We start from the raw sequence: 25602 nt of genomic DNA on the forward strand, positions 1-25602 counted from the left end.
AGAGAGAGGGATGGAAATTACACTCCTGGAAATTGAAATAAGAACACCGTGAATTCATTGTCCCAGGAAGGGGAAACTTTATTGACACATTCCTGGGGTCAGATACATCACTTGATCACACTGACAGAACCACAGGCACATAGACACAGGCAACAGAGCATGCACAATGTCGGCAATAGTACAGTGTATATCCACCTTTCGCAGCAATGCAGGCTGCTATTCTCCCATGGAGACGATCGTAGAGATGCTGGATGTAGTCCTGTGGAACGGCTTGCCATGTCATTTCCACCTGGCGCCTCAGTTGGACCAGCGTTCGTGCTGGACGTGCAGACCGCGTGAGATGACGCTTCATCCAGTCCTAAACATGCTCATCGGGGGACAGATCCGGAGATCATGCTGGCCAGGGTAGTTGACTTACACCTTCTAGAGCACGTTGGGTGGCACGGGTTACATGCGGACGTGCATTGTCCTGTTGGAACAGCAAGTTCCCTTGCCGGTCTAGGAATGGTAGAACGATGGGTTCGATGACGGTTTGGATGTACCGTGCACTATTCAGTGTCCCCTCGACGATCACCAGAGGTGTACGGCCAGTGTAGGAGATCGCTCCCCACACCATGATGCCGGGTGTTGGCCCTGTGTGTCTCGGTCGTATGCAGTCCTGATTGTGGCGCTCACCTGCACGGCACCAAACACGCATACGACCATCATTGGGAACCAAGGCAGAAGCGACTCTCAACGCTGAAGACGACACGTCTCCATGCGTCCCTCCATTCACGCCTGTCGCGACACTACTGGAGGCGGGCTGCACGATGTTGGGGCGTGAGCGGAAGACGGCCTAACGGTGTGCGGGACCGTAGCCCAGCTTCATGGAGAAGGTTGCGAATGGTCCTCGCCGATACCCCAGGAGCAACAGTGTCCCTAATTTGCTGGGAAGTGGCGGTGCGGTCCCCTACGGCACTGCGTAGGATCCTACTGTCTTGGCGTGCATCCGTGCGTCGCTGAGGTCCGGTCCCAGGTCGACGGGCACGTGCACCTTCCGCCGAGCACTGGCGACAACATCGATGTACTGTGGAGACCTCACGCCCCACGTGTTGAGCAATTCGGCGGTACGTCCACCCGGCCTCCCGCATGCCCACTATACGCCCTCGCTCAAAGTCCGTCAACTGCACATACGGTTCACGTCCACGCTGTCGCGGCATGCTACCAGTGTGAAAGACTGCGATGGAGCTCCGTATGCCACGGCAAACTGGCTGACACTGACGGCGGCGGTGCACAAATGCTGCGCAGCTAGTGCCATTCGACGGCCAACACCGCGGTTCCTGGTGTGTCCGCTGTGCCGTGCGTGTGATCATTGCTTGTGCAGCCCTCTCGCAGTGTCCGGAGCAAGTATGGTGGGTCTGACACACCGGTGTCAATGTGTTCTTTTTTCCATTTCCAGGAGTATATATATATATATATATATATATATATATATATATATATATATATATATATATATATATACCCAACAAATGAACACGTAGGAGTGGTCTGCTGAGGACCTCCATGATCGACAATGTACGATGAACGGTGTGTTCTGAAACTTGTGCATTGGACTCTTTCGGCAGAGATGCCACAGATCACCATCTATCCTACTTTACAGAGCAGACAAGCCTCCGAGCCCCATATTCTGTGAAGAGTCGCGGACGTCCAACCATTTAGCGCATTGTGGTAGTTTCATTATCATTCTACCGCTCTCTGTAGACGGTCACAACAGTAGCACCTGAACACGCGACCAATTTCGCGGTTTTCGAGATACTCGTTCTCAGCATAGTTTATCTCAATCGATTTCCCCATATGCAGCCCATATCTTAACTCGTGTGACCCCGTTCTGCATCTACTTCTCCAACATACTTCTGTTACCGCGTCACGTGCCTGCAACGCCACCTGGCGGCGTCCAGCGCCACAGTAGGTAGTGGTCATAATATTTTGGCTTAAGGTGAGGTCAGGTCGTGCACAAAATCCTACACCGGATCACTTTCACAGTTATGGACAGCTATAGAGACAGCACGGCTTACTATTTCTACAGGGGACTTCCAACGACTTGTTGAGTCCATGCTACGTCGAGTGGCTGCATTACCCCGCGCAAAAAGAAGTCGGACACGATATTAGGAGGTACCCCATGACTGTTGTCACCTCAGTGTATTTTAATCTCGGTGGCATGCAAACAGTTTACAGACTTAGCCGTTTTGGACATGCTTCCATCCCTGGCCTGACTGACATTGATGCTGTTCTTTTGTACGTCAGATAAATTGTCCCGTTTCTACATTAGGACAACGACTGCGCTTTCGCCCGGTCCCAACCCCCCCCCCCCCCCCCCCCTCCCCCAGACACGCTAGTAGGGGTTGCCGCCTGCCGCCTGTGAGTGGGTATTGCACGCTGACGTAGAACTAAGGCGGTGGCCACATTAATGTGACTGGACTGTGTAAGAAGCGTGACCAACGTCAGATGTGTGACCACTGTAGAGATGCAGTGTACTCGTGTGAGACAGCATTACCAGCGCCTGAAACAGTCTGAGAGGGGCTCATTACACCTCTCCATTTGGCAGGCTGGTCAAAATGCACAGTATCCAGACTTTTGGGGTCTTCAGATGTGACAGTAGCACGATGTTGGTCTGCACGAGAACGTGAGGACAGGCATGCTTATTGCCAAGATTCCGGTCGACCACGCCTGACCACCAAAAGGGCGTGTCGCATTATTGAGCACCAAGTACATCGTATCCCCCTTCATATCTGCACCTGCCACAGGAAGTTAGGAAAGAAGGAAGGAATATCTGTGTGTGACGCCCCGTTGACAGCGCTGTCATTGGAGACGAAGCACAAACTCAGACTAAGAAAGTATGGGGAAGAGAAATCATCTGTGCTCTTTTCAAAGAAAGGACCCAGGCATATGCCACAAAATATTCAAAAATGGTTCAAATGGCTCTGAGCACTATGGGACTTAACCTCTATGGTCATCAGTCCCCTAGAACTTAGAACTGCTTAAATCTAACTAACCTAAGGACATCACACAACACCCACTCATCACGAGGCAGAGAAAATCACTAACCCCGCCGGGAATCGAACCCGGGAATCCGGGAGCGGTAAGCGAGAACGCTACCGCACGACCACGAGATGCGGACTCACAAAATCTTTAGAGAAGTCACTGAAAATGTAAATCTGGATGGCCAGGCACTGATTTGTACTGTCGTCAATCGCAAGCCTGTCCAGTGTGCTAACCACTGACCATATCGTTTGGTCCTGCCACCTGGCAGCGAGTACTGAACCCTCTGCGTCATCCTGCACCACCGGTCAGAGACTAGAAGTAGCTGGATCAGGAAACTACCGTCCCATTTGTTGACTGCTATTAACACCACAAGCGCCTGCGTTTCGAGTGATATCGTAGTCGGGAAACATAGACTGCTGATGAATGGCTCCAGCTGTGCTCAGCGAAGAATCGCGGTTCTGCACCACACTTGGTGACCAACATTGGTGAGTATGGCAGCGAACTGTAGGACGTTCCATTCACCAAATACTTTGGAGAGGGGCAGTGGAGTTACTCCTGGCGTCATGGAGTGGGCAACCATTGGGTATCACTTCACGTCCCGAATGATAGTGACTGAAGAAAATTTCACTTCACAACGATGCGTGTTATCTCTCGTTCGACACTATCGTGGTGCTATCTTTCAACAGGATGATGGCCATCCAGATATGGAAAGTGACTATATCAGCCGTATGCGTGATGTTCAGGTGCTTCTGTGGTCAGCACGAGCCCCTAGATTGTCCCAAATAGAACATGTGTAGTACTAGATTGGACCTCAGCTCTGTCCTACAACGAGTAACAAGATACACTAGGTGATCAAAAGTACCCGAATATCCCCAGAAACGAACATTTTTCATATTAAGTGCATTGTGCTGCCACCTAATGCCAGGTACTCGATATCAACGACTTCAGTAGTCATTAGACATTGTGAGAGAGCAGAATGGGGCGCTCCCTGGAATTCACGGGTTTCGAAAATGGTCAGGTGATAAGGTGTCACTTGTGTCATACGTCTGTAAGCGAGATTTCCACACTCCTAAACATCCCTAGGTCCACTGTTTCCAATGTGATAGTGAAGTGGAAACGTGAAGAGGTACGTACAGCACAAAAGCGTACAGGCCTACTTCGTCAGTTAACTGACAGAGACCGCCGACAGTTGAAGATGGTCGTAATGTGTAATAGGCAGACATCCATCCAGACCATCACACAGGAATTCCAAACTGCATCAGGATCCACCGCAAGTGCTATAACAGGTAGGCGGGAGATGAGAAAACTTGGATTTCATGTTCGAGCCCTGCTCATAAGCCACACATCACGCCGGTAAATGCCAAACGACGCCTCGCTTGGTGAAAGGAGCGTAAACATTGGACGATTGAGCAGTGTAAAAACTTGTGTGGATTGATAAATCACGGTACACAATGTGGCGATCCGATGACCGGGTGTGGGTACGGTGAATGCCAGGTGAACGTCATCTTTTAGCGTGTGTAGTGCCAACAGTAAATTTCGAAGGCGGTGGTGTTATGGTGTGGTCGTGCTTTTCATGGAGGGGGCTTGGACCCTTTGTTGTTTTGTGTGGCACTCTCGCAGCACAGGCCTACATTGATGTTTTAAGCACCTTCTTCCTTCCCACTGTTTAAGAACAATTCGGAGGTGGCGACTGCATCTTTCAACATGTTCATAATGCACAGCCTGTAGCGGAGTGGTTGCACGACAATAACATCCCTGTAATAGACTGGCCTGCATAGAGTCCTGACCTAAATACTATAGAACACCTTTTGGATGTTTTGGAACGCTGACTTCATGTCAGGCATCACCGGCCGACATCAGTACCTCACCTCAGTGCAGCACTCCGTGAATAATGGGCAGCCATTCCCCAAGAAATCTCCCAGCATCTGATTCAACGTATGTCTGCGAGAGTGGAAGCTGTCATCAAGGCTAAGGGTAGGCCAACACCGTATTGAATTGCAGCATTACCGATGGAGGGCGCCACGAACATGCAATTCAGTTTCGCCAGCTGTCCAGATACTTTTGATCACATAGAGTATCAAGTTTGGGCCAGTCTGACTCGTGACAAGATACAACGACTTTATGACACCCTGCCCAACCAAATCAGTCCATGCATGCAGCCCAGTGATGATGTAACGTCGTATTGACAAGACGGCTCGTGCTACGAAGGTCTTTAAAAATTTGTTTCTGCATTGTAATCAGTGAAATAACATCAAACACCCTCTGACCTGTGAAGTATCCTTCCCTTCTAGATGGTTAGCTTCTTTTGTCAGGGACTATAAATGTCTCATTGGTGCTTTTCTGGCATGGTGCAAACAAATCTGATATAAAGTATCTTGTCATGTGGTAACTGTAGTACCGACGTCTGTAGCATTACCATTTTACACGATAGTTCATATCATTTTCTTCTATTTTTCTGCCTATGGGCCATGTCTGAAAAGCATCAGTTAACAAGTGAAGCAGCCTTATGGACGTGCTCAGTTAATACTTCAGACGGGATACATATCCAGCATCACCAGAATCTATTGTAATGGGTTGTTTCGAAAGCATCAGTGACAAACTAATGTTCGGTTTGCATTTCTTTTTAATTAAATCCCTCTGCTCAATAAGACAGGGTCATTTTGAAACTAAAAACAATTGTTAAACACGATGTCCCAACTGTCTTTCAGCGGCAGTCATCAGTGCAACTGAAATGCTAATTTTTAGAGGTGGTCTTTTCCATACACCCTTCTATTTCGGTTTTCACGTGACACCTGACGTCATTGGTATAGTTACACAGAGGGCCTCTCGTACTCTCGCAACAAAGAATCGATGCCTTCTACGCGGGCCTGCGCTTACCTGTAGCAATACATTGCTTGTTTATGCTGTTTTACAGGGAAGAGGCAGAGGGTCCAGCATTAGAATGGGAATTTAAAAGCCAGCTTAAGATCAAATAAGACAGAAGGGATAGACAATTCCTATTTCTAAAATCATTGGGGTAAATGGCAACAACATGACTATTCATGATGGTGGATGGAATGTATAAGACTGCCGATATACATCAGACTTTCAGAAAAAGCTCATCCAAAAAATCTCAAAGACAGCGAGAGAGACAAGTGCGAGAATACACAATCAGCTTAACAAGTCATGTACCCAAGTTGCTGACAAGAATAATATACAGAAAAATGGAAAAAATTGAGTATCTGTTAGATGACGATCAGTTTGGCATTAGGAAAGGTAAAGGCACCAGAGACACAGCTCTGACTTTGCGGTTGATAATGGAAGCAAGACTGAGGAAAAATCATGAGACGTTCATATGATCTGTCGACCTAAAAAAAGGTTACGACAGTGAAAAACGCTGCAAAATTTTCGAAATTCTGAGAAAAATAGAGATTAGTTGTAGGGAAAGACGGGCAGTATACAGGAAAAGAACCAAGAGAGAGCAATACGAGTGAAAGACCAAGAACGAAGTGGTCGAATCAGAAAGGGCGTAAGACAGGGATGTAGTCTTTTGCCCCTGCTGTTCGACCTATATATCGGAGAAGCAATGTTGGAAATAAAAGAAAGGTTCAAGAGTGGGATAAAAATTCAGGATGAAAGGATATTAATGATAAGATTCGCTGATTATATTGCTTTAGTCAGTGAAAGTGAAAAAGAATAACATGATCTGCTGAATGGTGTGTATGGTAATGAATACAGAATTTGGAATGGGAGTAAACCGAATAAAGACTAAAGTAATAGGAAGTAGTAGAAATGAGAACAGCAAGGAACTTTACATAAGAACTGGTGTTCACGATGTATGTGAAGTTAAGGAATTTTGCTACCTAAGCAGGAGCAAGGCGGATATAAAAAGCAGGTTAGCGCTGGTAAAAAAGGGCAACCCTGGCCACGAGAAGTCTACTATTATCAAACATAGGTCTTAATTTGAGAAAGAAATTTCTGAGAATGTACGTTTGGAGCACATCACTTTGTAGTAGAGAAAACCGAAACAGAAGAGAATCGAAGCTTTTGATATATGGTGCTACAGAAGAACGTTGAAAATTAAGGGGACTTATAAGATAGGGAATGAGGGAGTTCTTTGTAGAATTGGCGAGGAAAGGAATATATGTAAAATACCGGCAAGAAGAAGTGACAGGATGGAGGGACATCCGATAGGACATTAGGGAATAACTTCCATGGAACTAGAGGGAGCTGTAGAGGGTAAAAACTGTAGAGGAAAACAGAATGGAATACATCCAGTAGATAAGTGAGGACGTAGGCTACAAGTCCTACATTGACATGGAAAGCTTGTCACAGGAGAGGAACTCACAGAGGACCGCATCAAATCAGTCAGAAGACTGATAACCCAAAAAACAAAACAAAGTCGTACCTTGAGGAGCTTCTGACTGGCGAACACATGAAGCCCATTGGACTAAGATAGCCGGCAGCCGAAATAAAACGATAGACCATTCCTCGAAACCAACAGTTCAGTGGCAGTGAAGAGAACCATTTCAAAGAGGGTCGAAAGATCGGTTTAAAATTTGTTTTTGGTTTCAAACTGACGTCATTTCAGGCCCAAAGGGTTTTATTCGAACTGAAGCAGGTCGTGGGAGCTTACGAAATTGTATCAAACCTTAGGGTTGACAATCACAGCGCTTCTACTTTGGTGCTGTTTCGGTATGCTCCGCTTTGTGTTTTGACAGGTGGAGACGGAGTGGCGTCTGGACGAGCAGTTTGTGCTGGATGAGTTGCAGCTGGGCCTGTCTGCTGACTGCCGCCTCAGCACGCGCGCTATGACGCCACAAGAGGACGCCGTGCTCACGCAAGCCCAGATCTCGGACCAGTTCGACAACATCGCTTACGCCAAAGGTAACGCCACCGCGCTCTCCTGTACCGTGGTAACATGATGTGCTGCTCGAACAGCTTCAGTAAACTCTGTTTGAGGAGCAATAGTTCAACTGTCGTCAATAAATAAAATTCCGGAATACCGACATCGTTTAACATTTCCTGCCTACTAGTGTCTAGAAGGTGGCAGCACATGACGCGTGGAAGGTAGCCGATACACAGCATTCTGTATTAATGATCTGCTATCAGCAGGTGAGTGTACCCGACTACGACAATGCGAGTTTTGTGAGCCGAAAGACTGTCCATAAAACTTGCCCTTAGCGAAATTCGTCCTATATATGGTTAAAATTATGTTTCATGGAGGTATTTGTTTAGGCTGGATACATGAATTCAACAAAAAGCAACAAAGTCACAAACAGGGCACACTATTTTGATATGTGGTGTCCGTTCTTTCGGTAAGCCCGAAAGAACAGAGGCAGTTTTGATCCTGCAGCCACTATTTATCAAGACACAAAAAGAGTTAATGACATTAGCTGCCACTGGGCACTGATTTATGTCAATGGGGTGAGTTGAAAAAGTGTGGCAGACTGGGTTCTGGAACCGTGTCTGCTGCTTACCAGGAAGATGTGCTGATCACTACGCCATTCGGACACAGTGCTCCCTGCACCTGCACAGGCCACTCTAGCATTTCTCCAGTCAGAGTCTAATTCTCAACTTAAGAGGGGCGTTTGAAAAGTCCGTGCAAAGTCTGAGAGATGGCACCACCGGTGAGTATCGAGGTGATGTTTAGTTAGTAGCATGTTTGGAAAGAACGCACACCAAATTTCAGCCATATTGGTCTATTCCTTTGTGTTTGGTATTCGTGTGAATCAATAAAGTCGAGTGATTGTCAAAAAATGGACGAAACAGAATTTCGTGTGGTGATTAAACATTACTTTATGAAAGGCAAAGCGCCCCTGGAGACTAAAGAGAAGCTTGATAAACATTACAGTGACACTGCACCTTCGATTAGAACAGTTTATAAGTGGTTTCAAAATTTTCGGTGTGGCCATATGGGTACAAGTGATGCTGAACGTTCTGGACGCCCTGTGGAGGTTACGACTCCAGAAATCATTGATAAAATTCATGTTAATGTGCGTCAGACTGCTATTGCTGTGGGCATCTCGAATGAACGGGTACGTAATATTTTGCATAAACATTTGGACATGAGAAAACTATCGCAAGATGGGTTCCGCGGTTGCTCACGCTTGACCAAAAACGGAATCGTGTGAAGTGTTGCAAGGATGGTTTGCAGCTGTTCAGGAAGAATCCGCAGGACGTTAAGCGTCGTTTCGTCACTGTGAATGAAATATGGATACATTACTATACTCCTGAGACCAAAGAATAATCTAAAGAATGGGTTACCAAGGGAGAATCTGCAGCAAAAAAAGGCGAATACCATTCCTTCGGTCGGAAGTGTTATGGCGACTGTCTTTCGGGATTTGCAAGGGATAATCCTCATCGACTATTTGGCAAAGGGCAAAACTATTACAGGTGCATATTATTCATCGTTATTGGAGCGTTTGAAAACCGAGCTGCAAGAAAAACGCCGCCGATTTGGCCGCAAAAAAGTCCTTTTCCATCACGACAATGCACCAGCACACACCTCAGCAGTTATGATCGCAAAATTAATGGAAACAGAATTCCAACTCGTTTCACATCCCCCATATTCTCCAGACTTGGCTCCCTCGTATTACGATTTGTTCCCCAATTTGAAGAAATGGCTGGCGGGACATAGGTTTTATTCAAACGATGAGGTGATTTCAGCAACTACTAGCTATTTTGCAGAGTTGGACAGTTCCTATTATTCGGAAGGGATCCAAAAATTGGAACAGCATTGGAGGAAGTGTATAAGTATGAAAGGAGACTATGTCGAAAAATAAATAAGGTTTACCCCAGACACGTAAGTAGTTTTTATTTTTCCATGAACATTTCAAACGCCCCACGTATACCACACACTACTGATGTAGTGGCTCTGTTCATGAGCCTCATTACACGCAGCATCTGGCCGATTCCCGTAACATTTTGAACTTGGTGTGCATGTGCATCAATGGCCGCGATAGCCTGAATCATATATGCAGTGCGGTTGTGGTGATCACTGTGTCCGAATAGTGTAAAAGTCAGGGCTTCTGCCTAGTAAGCCAGATATCCTGCTTCGAATCCCTACCTCGCACAGATTTTAATTCAGGCCCATTGATGTAAAACAATGCCACTTGCAGCTGTTGTCTAATTCCTGTGTATCTTCGCATGTTGTTTCCCTTTCTAGGGGTATTTCGCTACCCGCATGACTTATCGGTCTTGTGGGTTGCAGCAATGTAAGAAACCGAGTAAACTTTTTAAATCTCCAAGATATCATTTTTTATATGCGAACGCTGCCGTAAGAGTTCTATGCTGAACGCTTTCAACACGTTGACGAACGATGGATAAGTGTTTAAATTTACGAGGGGGCTATATTGTACACGCGGCTCTCATCTCTCTATCCCAGTTTGGATTTATTTATTGACCCACCCTCGAACACATCGACTGTCATTTTTGCTCCGAAGATTAAGCTATGAAGTTCTGTTTGAGTTTACGTAATTGAATTTTTAAACAGTGAATGTGACTTGTTTCCAAATTCTACTGTATCGTTAAAGCATTCTGCACGCATTTACAAACGATGAGTGTGGCGATGTGATGCTTGTGTGCAAATTTTGCAATGGAAACGCTGTTGCTTGTAGGAAATTTACAGCAGATGATTTCCTAACCGCAACAGTATGAAACCGCGCGACCGCAATGTTTGCAGGTTCGAATCCTGCCTCGGGCATGGATGTGTGTGATGTCCTTAGGTTAGTTATGTTTAAGTAGTTCTAAGTTCTAGGGGATTGATGACCTCAGCTGTTTAGTCCCATAGTGCTCAGAGCCATTTGAACGTAACCTCGTCCACCGAGGTAATACGAGGGTTATTCGGAAAGTAAGGAACGATCGGTCGCGAAATGGAAACCACAGTGAAAAACCGATGAAGTTTTGCACAGGTGTATTGGGCAGTGTCTCTAATACGAGCGCCGATCGCGTTACATGGTGTTTTTTAGCTCTGAGCACACAGGGAACACGTAAAGATACCTAGAACAGTAGTGTCTCCCGCCAAGTACGAGGGCCTGGTGGAAATGTCGCCTGAAGCCATGCAGCCAACATTACATCACTGTCGTGCGTTTTCTTCTTCAAGGCGATTCCCAGCCGCATTCTGCAGGGGCAATGAAGATGCTCCTGCAACGTTTTCATTTGGAAACGTTTAATTACCCATAATACAGCCTGTAATTGTCTCCCTCTGAGTTTCATGACTGCTCACATGAACCGCTGGCTATGAAGACAACATTTTGGCACAGACAACGTGCTGTATGCCAGCACAGAGAATTGGCGGAAAGCACTGTCAGCAGCCTTCTATAACGATGGTACTGGAAAGTTGGCACGACAAATCTCTAAATCCGATCGGCGACTATGGAGATAAGTAGCTGGGAAGTTGAAGCTAACTGTTGCAAATAAAACAGTTTTGATTTTCACTGTGGTTTCCATTTCGGGACCTATCGTTTCTTACTTTCCCAATAGCCTTCATAGAGCATCACATTCGTAGTAGGCAAGGTCTTGTTGCGCAGTAGCTAGCTCCATCTTCTCTGCTGGCAATCGTGGCGGTCAGTCGCTGTAACTGCTTGGTTGACGTCTCCGGACACCGGTTTCTACCCTCGATTGTGCCTCAAGACACCTTCTACAACCTCTCGAAGTTTTCATCTTCGGTATTAATAAAGCGCTTCAGCTGTATTCAGTCCTTTATTATTGGATCACTACCGGTTTCGTGGCACTAAAAGCCACGTCTTCAAGTGAACGTCTGTATAAAAATAAATGCAGATGGAATAATAACCCTAAGATTTCCACTGGTATGGCAAATTATTTTAGATAATTTTTCTTTAAATATCAAAAACTTTTAATCCAGAATATAAAAATATGGAGAGGTCTAAAAAAATGTATCCATTGTTTAAAAGTCCATAACTGGCAAACTAATTGACGCAGTTGTCTCATCTTTGGTAGTGTAATAGTTTGTAGTTCCGGCAATCGCCACACAAGCGCTGTATTCCGTTGTTTTGTTTTGTCAGATGACAGTCGCCAGATAGTGTTTTGTTCTTAGTTGCACCTAGTGACTCGTGTAAAAAAAAAGGCTCTGAGCACTATGGGACTTAACTGCTGAGGTCATCAGTCCACTAGAACTTTGAACTATTTAAACCTCACTAACCCAAGGACATCACACACGTCCATGCCCGTGGCAGGATTTGAACCTGCGACCGTAGTGGTCATGCGGTTCCAGACTGTAGCGCCTAGAACCACTCGGCCAACCCGGCCGGCGACTCCAGTAAACATGGCTGGCGCAAGGCTTACATTCGATGAAAGGAAGTCAGTTTTGAAGTGGTATTTTAAGTACGAAAATGAGTATCAAACGATTGCTATACGCAAAGACCTTTGACGATCCAGATCCTAGAATGGAGTACTGAGGGTGGTTAACTAACACGGTGCGCAACGATGAAGAGTTTGCAGAGATGATTGTGTGGTCTGATGAGGCACAGTTCAAACTCAGTGGTACAGTAAATCGCCACAAATGCATCTACTGGGCCGCCGAAAATGAGAACGTCCATGTAGACAAAGCCTTGAATTTTCCAGAAACAAATGTGTGGGTTGACTAACCGGGGCTTGATTGGGCCATTCTTCTTTAACGGCACAGATACCAGTGAGGTGTACCTTCAGAAGTTTCAGACATCCATTTTACCTGCCATCCGAGACTTGTATGGAGACGGAAGAGTTTACTTTCAATAAGATGGTGCCCCAGCCCACTACCAAAATCGTCTTAGGGAGTATGTCGACGAAAATCTACCAGGAAGATGGATAAGCCTTAGAGGTGCTGTGGAGTATCCCATACGTTCCCCAGACCTAACTGCTCTGGACTTTTACCTGTGGCGAACACTAAAGGACGCCGTTTATCGAGCACATTGGATGAACTTCGAGAATCCATCGTACATTCATGTGCAAATATGCAACTGAACATGTTGCAGTCAGTAGTTCGTGCTGCAGTTCGGCGGGATCATTTGTGTGTGGATGTTAATGGTGACCATTTCGAACACCTACAGCGACATCTTTAAGTTGAACTTTAAGCTAAACTTTCACCAAAAATGAAACAACTCCGTCAATTAGTTTGCAAGTTATGAACTTTGAAACAGTGGATACATTTGTTTGGACCCCTCTGTATTATTACTCACATAACTAAGAAATTAGAGTGGAGAAACTCGGAATCTTTCTACCCAACATTCGTTGTCTGTCAGAACAAAACACCGTAAAAAAAGGCGGTATATAATTGAATAAAACACCGGATTCCAATATAGTGGATCGGCCTAAACAAATCGTACCACAGTGATCCGCTATTAAGGAGAAAATAAATGAAACTATTAGAACCTAATTTTGAGTCAGGGTGAAAAACCAATAAGCGGTTGACACAAAATGGAGGGATGTTCTACCTGGACCAAATCTATCAAGTAAATAGCTATTGACGGGAAAGCAGAACATGAAAACCGCACTTACCGCTTCTGTGATTTATACGGAATCGTGAAAAGGGGACGCGCCCGTGTGATCTGTCTTTCTGACGGCAGGAAAGTAAACAGCTTGCCTGTGGAGTGCTCGCGCATGCGCTGATGATGCGCGATGACAGGCGGTCTTTTGGGGATACACGAATGGTGAATGAGAACAAGGAATATTGGGATAAAAAGCACAAAAACTCTTCTAAACATTTTTTATGAAACAATATTTTTTAGAATTTTGAATTTCTTACAGTTTTATTTAAGAAAGCTTGTTCAGTGGATACTGCCGGCAGATCTTTTTCGTTGCCGTAACACATGCATATGATGTTCCTGTTTCACGGTCTAGCTTTAGCAAAACTTACTGACGTTATTAACGAAAAGTAAGTCAGCTGTCACTATTACATTGTTATTCCACAGACTGTTTTTCGAAAAAAAAAAGTTTTTGTACTATTTATCCATCGAGCGAGGTGGTGCAGTGTCTAGCATACTGGACTCGCATTCAGGAGGACGACGGTTCAATCCCGCGTCCGGCCATCCTGATTTACGTTTTCCGTGATTTCCCTAAATCGCTCCAGGCAAATGCCAGGACGTTCCTCTGAAAGGGCAAGGCCGACTTCCTTCCCCGTCCTTCCCTCCATCTGATGAGACTGATGACCTCACCGTCTGGTCTCCTCCCCAAAAACAACAACAAAACAAAAAAAGCTATTTATCCCAATATTCCTTGTTCTCACTCACCATTCGTGTATCCCTCGGTCGAGCTCGCGCATCATCAGTGCATGAGCGAGCCATCCACAGACAAACTGTTATTTTCCTGCTTTCAGTATGACAGAGCACGCGGCCGCATCCGCTGTTCGCGATTTCGTAAACATCGGAAAAGCGGTAAGTGCTGTTTTCAGGTTCTGATTTTCCATCAATAGCTATTTACTTGACGGATTTAGTTCAAGTAGAACACCCCTCCATTTTGTGGTAACCGTTTATTGGTTTTTCATTTTGGCCCAATATTAGCTCTTAATAGTTTCATTTATTTTCTCCTTAATAATGGATCACCATTGTATCATTTGTTTAGGCCCATCCATTATATTGGAATCTGGCTGTTTTATTCTATGACATACCGCCTTTTAGCGGTATTTCGTTCTGACTGACAGCGAATCTTGAGTAAAAAGGTTCCTAGCTGTTCCGCTCTAATGTCTTATTTATGTGAGTACTAACATTCTGATATTCTCGATTAAAAGTTTTCGTATTTTAAAAAAACTTTTAAAATCTTAAAATAATTTACCGTGCCAATGTATATCTCAGGGTTTTTATTCCTTATGGTTTCATCGTTATGCATATGTTCACCTGAAGATGTGGCTTTTAGTGCTACAAAACCGGTAGTGATCCAATAACAAACGACTTAATAAAGTTGAAGCCTTTTATTAGTACCCAGTATGACTACACAGTCGTGGTTGCCTTCGTATAACGTTGTCTCTCGCTGTTTTTCGCAATATTTCTTGGACATCGTGCATATAATCAGTAGAGAAATGGGGGGGGGGGGGGGGGGGGGAGGAAGAAGAAGAAGAAGTAGTGTCCCATTAATGCGTATTCCATCCCCCCTTTTAAACATTTGAAAAATGTATCTAGAACTTCTGAGAACTTTTTTATAATATAAGATCTCTTTTTGTCTTCACACTCCGGATGAGAATACCCCATTGTCTAGATGAAGTCTGACGCATAATCAGAACTGACATGTATATGTTCTTCAGTATATTAACATAATTTGCAACAGTGTTTCGTTTCTTAAGGGCCATTAGTACAGATTTAATTGAAGCCGAGTCAAAAGCATTCTCAGAATCTATGAATCTCAAGTACATACTCACTGTTCCATCAAATAATTTGTTTCAAGATTTGAAGATTATGGCTATAAATCTCAAATACATACTCATTGTTCCATCACATAATTTGTTTCAAGACTTGCAGATCATGGTGTTGTATACGCTTCTAAACAGAGCTTGTTCCTTTGCGTTCCAAATATTGTGTACTTTTATGTGATGTGTGATATTTTTGTGAATATCTTGTACGTGACGAAGAGTGACTGTTACGTCTACAGCTTTCTGTTTAGTCCTGTGTATTATAGTAATAACGCAGTTGTTCTCATTGTAATGAATTCTCTTCTTTCTCAGAAATTTTGTAAATAATTATGCACGCATCTTATACTTCAACTTCTCTTAATGTTTAACAATTTAGAATCTTTCGGTGCCTTTCCCTTTCATATGTCTTGAACAGTTTTACGTACCTCACATGCCATAACTTCCAGAATGACAATCTTTGCTCTCAACGTTACAGCCGTCTAGGGAATGCGTTGCATATTGTAATTCATCTTTCGTTGCTCCTTCCCTTTCTTCCAGTATTCCTTGGTTGTTTTTCTCATGTTTTCTTTCTTTTCTTCAGGCCGCTTCCAGTGTGTTCATTTTCCCTTATCCCCGTGGAAACCTTCGACACCTTGGAGACATTCCTAAACATTGCTCTTTCTTTTACTTCTTTTCTTATGCTGTTTCTAACCAACAAAAGTTTTTGACGTCTTGAATCCAGAGAGCTGTTCACTTTTTTTCACAAAGATATTTGAAGATGCTTTCATCCATTACGTAAATGTGTCCATAGAAAAGCAATTGTCTTCTTTTTTTTTACATGTTTTCTGTTTTCATCTTTTATTGTTACGTCTTAATTCCAAAATTATGACGTTTTAGCTGACCTAATGTTTTCCTTATTTATCCCCTTTGTTATAGTTCTAATTCTCCAATTTTATAATTCAGTGCTAAACATTTTTGCTACTTAGGCATTGCTGTGTTACTTATTCATCTCTTCAACTATGCAGTCTCTTAAATAAGGATTCGATTGGTTATACAGTTGTCTCTTTGTTGTTCACCATTGTGCCTCCAACCCTCTGAACTGATTAAATGATATGTCTCTTCAACATAAGATACTATTTTGTTTTCTTCCCAGTCTTATTGGTTTCAGGCGTATCCCTAGTAAAATTTCCTTTGTACTTTCTCTCATCCTTTCAACAACGTAAGCAAATAGTTTTATTTCATTCAGTGTGTTCTATAATATTATTGTTACATTGGATTGAAACTCTTGCTTTCTCTTGTAAGTTGTTTCTTTCTTGCTTTACATTTAATATTCTATAATTAACTGAAATTTTTATTAAATTATTAAAATTATTATTGAAGTAATTACTTTTGAATACATTGTGGGAGTGAACAGTAATCAATGTTGTTACAAATACTTACTATCAAACACAGCCTTGATCACAATTCATTAATTCGGGTGACCAGTTTCGACCACCAGAAGAGGTTCTCACTCATTGGTCTGAAGATGACCACAGTAGTGGTCAATACCGGTCCTCGGAATAAATAAATTGTGATCAAGATTGCTTTTGATAGTAAATATTATTGAAGTTCCTTTATTTTTAATACAATGTAATTTCTTTCATTTTAGTTCGATTTATTCCTCTCCAAATCCATGTTATACAATTATACATTATTATACAGTTAAGAACAATTTAGAGACAAGCATGTTCTTTATGGAAAATTCCATTAATTTATGAGGTATCTGGTATTTTAATAAATAAAAATTTGCACTGAAAAATCGTTCTTCAGTTTTGTCCTGCATTCCCGTTAAAATTTTCTGTTCTTCTTTTACTGTGTAATAAAACTACGTTTGTTCAATATTTCATAGTACTTGTAACAACCATACCATTCCTAATTTCGTGTTATTTAACTTCTCTCCCCATTCTACTAGCTTATTTTATGTTGGCTGTGATGTGAGGATAATTCTTTTCTTGACGTTATTGTACGTCTACTGCTGTACAGAAACCAGACTGCATAATCTAATATTTCCTAAATCATTCTCAACTTAAATAACACCTCAGGTATTAAGCTCAAGTATTCTTCTGACGTGTCAAATCTTGTCCCATTGAGATTGAAACACTGAAACTTATTATCAGCTGCGCAATACCACCCCCGTAACCTCATTTCCCATTTAACATGATAACACAATCAGTAGTTACGTGTAGTAATGTCGGCTATGTGTCAATGCATATGCATAAAATGATTTACCGGAGAGAAAAGTACAAAAATATTATTTCGAACTTAATTGTTTACATGATTCTCTGTTAAGACTAATAGTACTTACAAATAGTTTTACTCGATTACTAATTCAAATATCTCACTGAAAATTTTTTATTCCAAAGCTGGCTCAGTACTAAGGATGATAGAACACATTCTCGGAACCGAAGTGTGGAAGAAAGGCCTCAACAAGTACCTGACAAAAATGTAAGTATGTCGTTGTGAAAATAAAATTAGATAAAATAAAATTCATTTTTATGTTGTCACGTGTAGGTGATGTACTATAACAATACATATACTGTGAGAGCTGAGTTAATTGAAAAGATATTTATTCTAAATTTTTTTCTTCACAATCGACTTTCTCATTGTTCACTGATGCATAATCAAAGAGCAGCAATACACGTCTTCTTGGCAGTAACACGGATATTTTTAAAATCAGAACTGGGTAAAGTTACGCAGCAGGATCCAGTCTGCTACAAGAGTGGCCCTCATGAAAGTAGACACCTCGTGGTCACACACGCTACATGCAGTCAGCCAGAGCTAAGTGCTGTGATTCACCTGCCTCATAGCTTTGTTGCCTCATGTACATTGGTCAGCGCAGGCTGAATGTCCTGTTTCCGTGCTTTATCATGTATTCACGCATCGGGTCAGTTCTCCATGGAACAGTGGGCTGACGTGTGCTTGGTAGTGAGCGAAATGTAGGAACAAGAGCCTGCGTGCACCACGACTCCGGTCGAACTGCGTGAAGGCTGAAAAGACATTCAAAAACAATCAAAAACTTCCTTATCGAACATACTGAAGATTTTTTTACTGATTTGGCCAACAGTGAGGAAGCCAAGAATAATATAAATTTTGCCAAAGTTTATAAAATGACAACAAAACCTTGTTTCATTGTTCATTTGTTTATTTGTCCATATAAATCTTTTTTTCATTACATATATCTTACACAGGATATTGGACAGAAAACCTTTTTATCTATTAGGTTTTCAAATGTCAAACATACATTATTTAAATTTTTATAACAAATTGGATCTATACAGCTAATGATCACAATTTTTTTAAATCCTGTATATTTTTAAATTATGTCTACAATTAAAGATACAAATTACATTCTTTCTTGCATAAGACACTGTGGGATAGAATAGAAGCAGTTTTTCAGAAGGTAGGCTGTCGCAGATTTTTTAAAGCTCTGTAGTTCAGGAAGCGATTTTATGTGTCTTGGTAATTTGTTGTATAGTTTCGTTCCTGCATGATATACATCTTTTGGCATAATATGGTGTTACAATGATTAACATGTATGTCACTGTCTGACCTGGTATTATAATCATGGACACTTTTGTTTTGAGGAAAAAGGTTTTTTTTCTCAGTACACTTTTTTTGGACATGCATGACTACTTCCAGTATATGAATGCAGGGAAGAGGTAGGATCTTTAGATCTTCAAAGAAAGGTTTGCATGATTTTCTGCTGATCCTTTGTTTCATTATTCTTATAATTGCCTTTTGTTTCCTGAAAACTGTCATTGCCTGGTGTACATTTCCCCACAAAATGATACCGTACTTCATTATTGAATGTACCTGAGTTAGTATACAGACCTAACTGTATCTGCACTAGTATTGTAGCTCAATTTTGTTAGTTTTGAATTTAGGGATGTGATATGAGAGCTCCATTTAAGATTTTCCTGGATATGAATCCCAAGAAATTTGGTTTTATTGACAGCAATAATGTTTTAGTTATCTACACATATTACAAGTTGAACCGCATTTTTATTGTGCTTAGTGTGGAAATTCATGAGTACCGTTTGTTGGGGATTAACTATTAGCCTGTTTCTGGCAAACTATTCAGCCACTCGTTTTGTAATATATTTTGCAAATGCAATAACATTTTCTTCTTTATTCCATTCAATCAATAAAACTGGTGTCATCTGCAAACAGTACTGGTTTGGAATCCCTAATGTGTGATGGGAAATCATTAATGTCCACCAAAAAAAGAAAGGGACCTAAAATGGAGCCCTGTGGAACACCATGACTTAGTCTGCATGGTTCTGGAGGTGTACCTGGAGTTCATTTTTTTCCATATACTTAATTTCAGTTACCTGAGAGCGATATTCCAAATATGATTTAACCCATTGATTTAGCACACTTCTTACACCTAACCATTCAAGCTTTCTCAGGAGCACAGAATGATCAATCACATCAAAAGTTTTTGTTATGTCCAAGAATAAACCTGAGATATTTCTGTGGTTGTCCACTGCATTTAAGACATTGGTGTTTCAATTGATCGCTGTGGTCTCAACCCTGTTGACATCCAAAATAATATTATTCTCATCGAAGAATGTAGTTTGTTTTGAAAGGAACACTTCTTCAATAATTTTCGAAAACCCTGACAGCAGAGACATAGGCCTATAGTTACCCATACTTGATATTTCCGAATTGCCTGCATTCCAAATTAATAGTGCACTAATACTTGCAGAATCTCTAGACGTGAGCACGCGTTTTGATTCTTCAAAAGAGGGATATAAATGAAAAAGGAAATTACGGAATTTGACGATATTGACTAAAGTTTGCGCGTAGAACTATACTTCGATACTACGACAGAGTATATATCTTATATCTCTTAACTGTACAAAATTAGGTATCTACTTATAATTAGGGTGAAAAGAAGCGATATGGCCGCTACGTGCCTCTCTTCCCCCATCCTCATGTTTATTGGAAGGAAACTGACAATGAAAAGAAAAAATCTATTCTTGCGATTTGGTTGTCGATTATATGTTCAATTTATCACAGAACCCAGATTTTATGGATATTTAGTTCTATATAAAACCTACCATACTTCTTCCTCTCTCTACAACCTCAAGACGAGAATGTTACAGCGTTGATTGTGGAGGAATTCAGTTGTAATAGATACGATGAGATACAAAGACTGGCAAAAGACACTGAAAGCCGATCACCTAGGTTTTAGAGTGGCTCCTTGCGACTGCAACCCTGTCTCCGCAAAGGGAAAGGAAAGCATCTACTTGAGAAACAGTCCTGCCTTTCTCTGCTGCTCACGTGCCCACAGTGACATTGTCACACTATGAAATAACTTACTATATGCTACAAAACCTGTGTGTCAAATGTGGGAAATACTAAAACTCAAAATCGAAGGGGATGTGCTGAGGAAAGAGACATTGGTTCCAACACTGTGGCTCTTTAAATTTTAAATTTTCTTTATTATCATTTTGTAGGTATGCTGAAAATTAAGAATGCTGATGGTTCAATTACGTAGCCTAAAACACAGTCAGCTATTGAAGCCAAAGTGTCTGAGGTTCACAACAAGGAGCTTAAAGCTGATAATGACTAATGACATGGGCAATAAAATATTCATCAATGCATTTAAATATATTATGATGTGGCAACAAGGACCATTCTGCCTGTATGAATTAATCCAGGTGTGTATCATACAATAACCATAACACGATATCCATAACCATTCCAGAATACAGACTAGAAGCACCTAAGGTGTATGGGGTAATATGAATAATTCTACTACGTCTTAAGGTACATGGTTCCACATACAGTGTCAAATAAACCATGAAATAAAGAAAATTTCTTAATGCTGATGCTGAAGCCAGAGTTATAAGTCAGAGACATCACTAACGTTACTGCTACTTGTGGTTGCTATACTTCAAAGGTGCCACTAGTTAAACTGCGCGAATATAGTCAAAGATACTTCTATGACGCGTGGAGTAGCCGCGAGGTCTGAAGCGCCTTGTCACGGTCCGCCTGGCTCCCCCCGTCACAGGTTCGAGTCCTCCCTTGGGCATGGGTGTGTGTGTTGTCCTTGGGGTTAGTTAGTTTAAGTTAGACTAAGTAGTGCGTAAGATTAGGGACCGGTGACCTCAACAGCTTTGTTCCATAAGATCTTACCACAAATTTCCAATTTTACTGCTAGATACAGTGACTGGGACATGACCAAACAAAGCGACTGATATAAAAAGTGTATTGATATAATACATTGTGATCGGCGCAGTGTGGCCGAGCGGTTCTAGGCGCGAAAGTCTGGAACCGCGCGACCGCTACGGTCGCAGGTTCGACTCCTGCCTCGAGCATGGACATGTGTGATGTCCTTAGATTAGTTAGGTTTAAGTAGTTCTAACTTCTACGGGACGGATGACCTCAGAAGTTAAGTCCCATGGTGCTCAGAGCCATTTGAACCATTTTTGATCGGCTCAAACATGAGTGTGACTCCCAGAAACTTATACTTTATATATGGGTGAAGAGTATGATATATAATATATATTCTCTGAAACAAAGAGACGAATGCAGTATTGGAGGCATCTATGCTGAAGAGCCAAAGAAACTGGTACACCTGCCTAATGTCGCGTAGGGCCTCTGCGAGCACACAGAAGTGCCGCAGCACGACGTGGCTGGACTCGACTAATGACTGAAGTAATGCTTCAGGGAAATGACACCATGAATCCTGCAGGAATGTACATAAATCCGTAAGAGTAAAATGGGATGCAGATCTCTTCTGAACAGCACATTGCAAGGCATCCCAGATATGTTCAGTATGTTCCTGTCTGGGGAGTTTGGTGACCAGCGGAAGAACAGCGTTCCTGGAGCCACTCTGTATCAATTCTGGACGTGTGGAGGTGTCGCATTGTCCTGCTGGAATTGCCCAAGTCCGTCGGAATGCATAATGGACGTGAATGGATGCAGGTGATCGGACAGGACGCTTACCTACGTGTTACCTGTCAGAGTCGTATCTGGACGTATCATGGGTCCCATAACAAGGTAATTGCACACGCCCCAAATCATTGCAGAGTCTTCAACAGCTTGTACAGTCCTCTGTTGACATGCAGAGTCCATGGATTCACGAGGTTGTCTCCATACCCGTACACGTCCATCCGCTCGACACAACTTGAAACGCCGACAGGGGTGGCCGAGCGGTTCTAGGCGCTACAGTCTGGAACCGCGCGACCGCTACGGTCGCAGGTTCGAGTCCTGCCTCGTGCATGGGTGTGTGTGATAACCTTAGGTTAGTTAGCTTTAAGTAGTTCTAAGTTCTAGGGGACTGATGACCTCGGAAGTTAAGTCCATAGTGCTCAGAGCCATTTGAACCATTTGAACAATTTGAAACGAGACTCGTCACAGCAGCCAAGATGTTTCCAGTCATCAACAGTCTAATGTCGGTTCTGACGGGCCCATGCGCGGCTTAAAGCATTGTGTCGTGCAGTTATCAAGGGTAGACGAGTGAGCCTTCGGCTCCGAAAGCACCCATCGATGCAGTTTCACTTGCTGACGACCCAGTATTTAAATTTGCAGCAATCTTCTGAAAGGTTGCACTACTGTCACGTTGAAAGATTCTCTTCAATCGTCGTTGGTTCCGTTCTTGCAGGATATTTACCCGGCGATGTAGGAGATTTAATGTTTTACCGAAGTCCTGATATTCACGGTACACTCGTGAAATTGTCTTCCGGGAAAATCCCCACTGCATCACTACTTCGGAGATGCTATGTCCCATCGCTCATGCCCCGACTACAACACCGCGTTCAGACTCACATCTTGATAACCTGCCATTGTAGCAGCAGTAACCGATCTAACAACTGCGCCAGGCACTTATTGTCTCATACAGGCATTGCCGTTCGCAGCGCCGTATTCTGCCGATTTACATATCTCTGTATTTGGAAACGCATGCCTGTACCAGTTTTTTTGGCGCTTCAGTGAAAAAGCTTTGAGTGAAAAGAAAATAAAGCTGTTGACATTTTAAGTAGATAATCAGACGTTATTTTAATTCCGATGCTTGATTTATAAAAAAAAGACGGAGTTCCAGTACTGTCACCTTACGGGGGATGATTTCGAAATTTAGGCCCCTTAAAACATTGTGTTAACGCTTTTCTGAGCATTTTAACAGTGCGAATATAACACGTTCACCAATGAAAAAGAAAGTTCTATTATACCAGAACTCAAAATTTGGACTCCTAATTTTTTTTGTCAGAGGCATCAACATGGGGCATAAGTGTTTACTGTCACAAATCAACCACTGTCTGTATCTGTTCACAGTACACAGTTTTAGTGGATGTGGTCTGTTTCTATTTTGCAGGAAGTTCGAAGCGGCCATGCAGGACGACCTGCTCACCTCTCTAGTGGAGGCAGCGACTGAGGCGAATCTCAGCTTCGGGGGCAACAACCTTCTCGACATTCTCCACTCATGGACCAACAACGCCGGCTACCCTGTGCTCACAGTCACGCGGGACCGCGAGGCCAACACCGCCACCGTCAAACAGGTACCACCAACTTCCCTGTGAGTGCGAATCGATAAACGAGCCACAATGGACTCCCTACTCAGCTCCCTCCCCGTCAGTCTGATTTTAGACTCAGGAAGCCTTGAAGTGTGCATTGGATGTGACAGATTGGGGTATTCACTAAACAAGCCTGGCGCCCCACATGAAAGTAGCAGAAGCGAACCAGCTACCACAGAATCAGTTACTGTGATGAAGTGGCCTGCTGGCACGCTGCGACTATCTAGTGACAGGGCAGTGTAACCTAAACTTTGACAATGTTGGAAACACCTTAAGTAACAAATAAGCATTATTTACTAAATATAAATACTCAATTTTAGTTTGACGATAAAGGCGTCCCACTGAAGTAAAAGTTTTGAACGCTAGTCTAACCTGACAGAGATGACTAACTAATCTAACTCAGTATGGACTACCGTAGGCTCAGTGAATAAACAGCTCGACATACGTCATTGACTGGCCGAGGACCACTCGTTAATAGCTGTTTAGCGACTGCTGCTTAACTGGTGCAATAACGGGAAATGGGACTGCTCGATCTGCTACAAGCGGCCGAGTGAACGTGTGCGACCACTTAAATCTGCGATCGACGAAAGAACTATTTGTCTAACGTCAGGAAGAAGCAGGAGGCAGCGCTGCTGTCAGCGCCATCTGTGACGTCAGACGACACCATTACCTCATTGACAGTAGATTTGGAAGTCATAGGGGAGGGGAGAACAATAATGCAGTTGCTGTTACATGCACGATCTGTGTGGCGACGGATTATTACTTTGTGGCACAATTAATGGAGATTGCCTGGTGTGTGGCTAACTCTCTGGTTATAGCTCCATAATGTATCTAAAGGTAAACGCATCACAGAGAGTACTCGAAACAAACGCTGGATTCAGGAATATTATTTTTAATTTAGTGTTGTTAATTTTATTTTCCCTTTCCTTCGGCCATCGTCAATTGTTTAGCTTTCGAAAGAATAAAATTTTTCTTCTACTGTCAATATCTAATTTCCTAATGTAATTCCCGCAGTAGCATAAGCGTTTATTCAAGTAAACATAATTTTTTACTTTTACTGATATAGTTCTTATATCGTGTTTTTAAGACACTGTCCATACCTTTGAGCTGATCTTCCAAGTACTTCGATATCGCAGACAGAATCAGGGTCATAGAGTGCCACTGGCGAACATTAAAGTAATTACTTTTTCGTGCCGATCTCTAATTCTCTTTCTAAATACTTCCTTTGTTTCCTGTATTGCTTCTTCTTAGGACAGATTCAACAACATGGCTACAACTTTTTATTGTCTGTTTCTCCTTTCGCCATCTAAATGCCTACCCCAAGTTACTGGTTGCTTCCAGACATATTTATTTATTATCTACACTGCTTGACATAAAATGTGAAGAACCCAAAAGATTCGATGGGATGTCAGTGTAACTCCGTACACACTATCAGTAATAGTGAAAATGATAAGAGTTGCAATTCTCTGTTACTTACAGAACGGCCACCAGTGTGCATTAGTTTTGTTTGTGTTCAGTCTTGTTACCAGGCCTGGTAGGGTATACAAGGGGCGTGAATAGATTTTAAGTGATCAAAGTGATCACTGTGAAGGACACGGAGATGCTGCACATTCGTGTCAGACAGCGATAGCAGCACCTAACAAAGTTTGAAAGGGGCTTCGTTGTGGATCTACACTCCTGGAAATTGAAATAAGAACACCGTGAATTCATTGTCCCAGGAAG

At 42.7% G+C, this 25602-nt stretch overlaps 1 protein-coding gene across 1 annotated transcript in view; it reads left to right on the forward strand.

Annotated features, from left to right (window-relative positions):
* LOC126273019 (aminopeptidase N-like) overlaps window positions 1-25602 on the forward strand; it is a 161133-nt gene that overhangs the window by 65559 nt on the left and 69972 nt on the right. Inside the window, exons 8-10 of the mRNA XM_049976391.1 lie at window positions 7725-7890; window positions 17725-17806; window positions 23682-23865. Coding sequence (XP_049832348.1) covers window positions 7725-7890; window positions 17725-17806; window positions 23682-23865 — 432 coding nt within the window. The remainder of the gene's footprint in view (window positions 1-7724; window positions 7891-17724; window positions 17807-23681; window positions 23866-25602) is intronic.

This window comes from Schistocerca gregaria, chromosome 5 (assembly GCF_023897955.1).
Source record: "Schistocerca gregaria isolate iqSchGreg1 chromosome 5, iqSchGreg1.2, whole genome shotgun sequence".
Classification (NCBI taxonomy): Eukaryota; Metazoa; Arthropoda; class Insecta; order Orthoptera; family Acrididae; genus Schistocerca; species Schistocerca gregaria.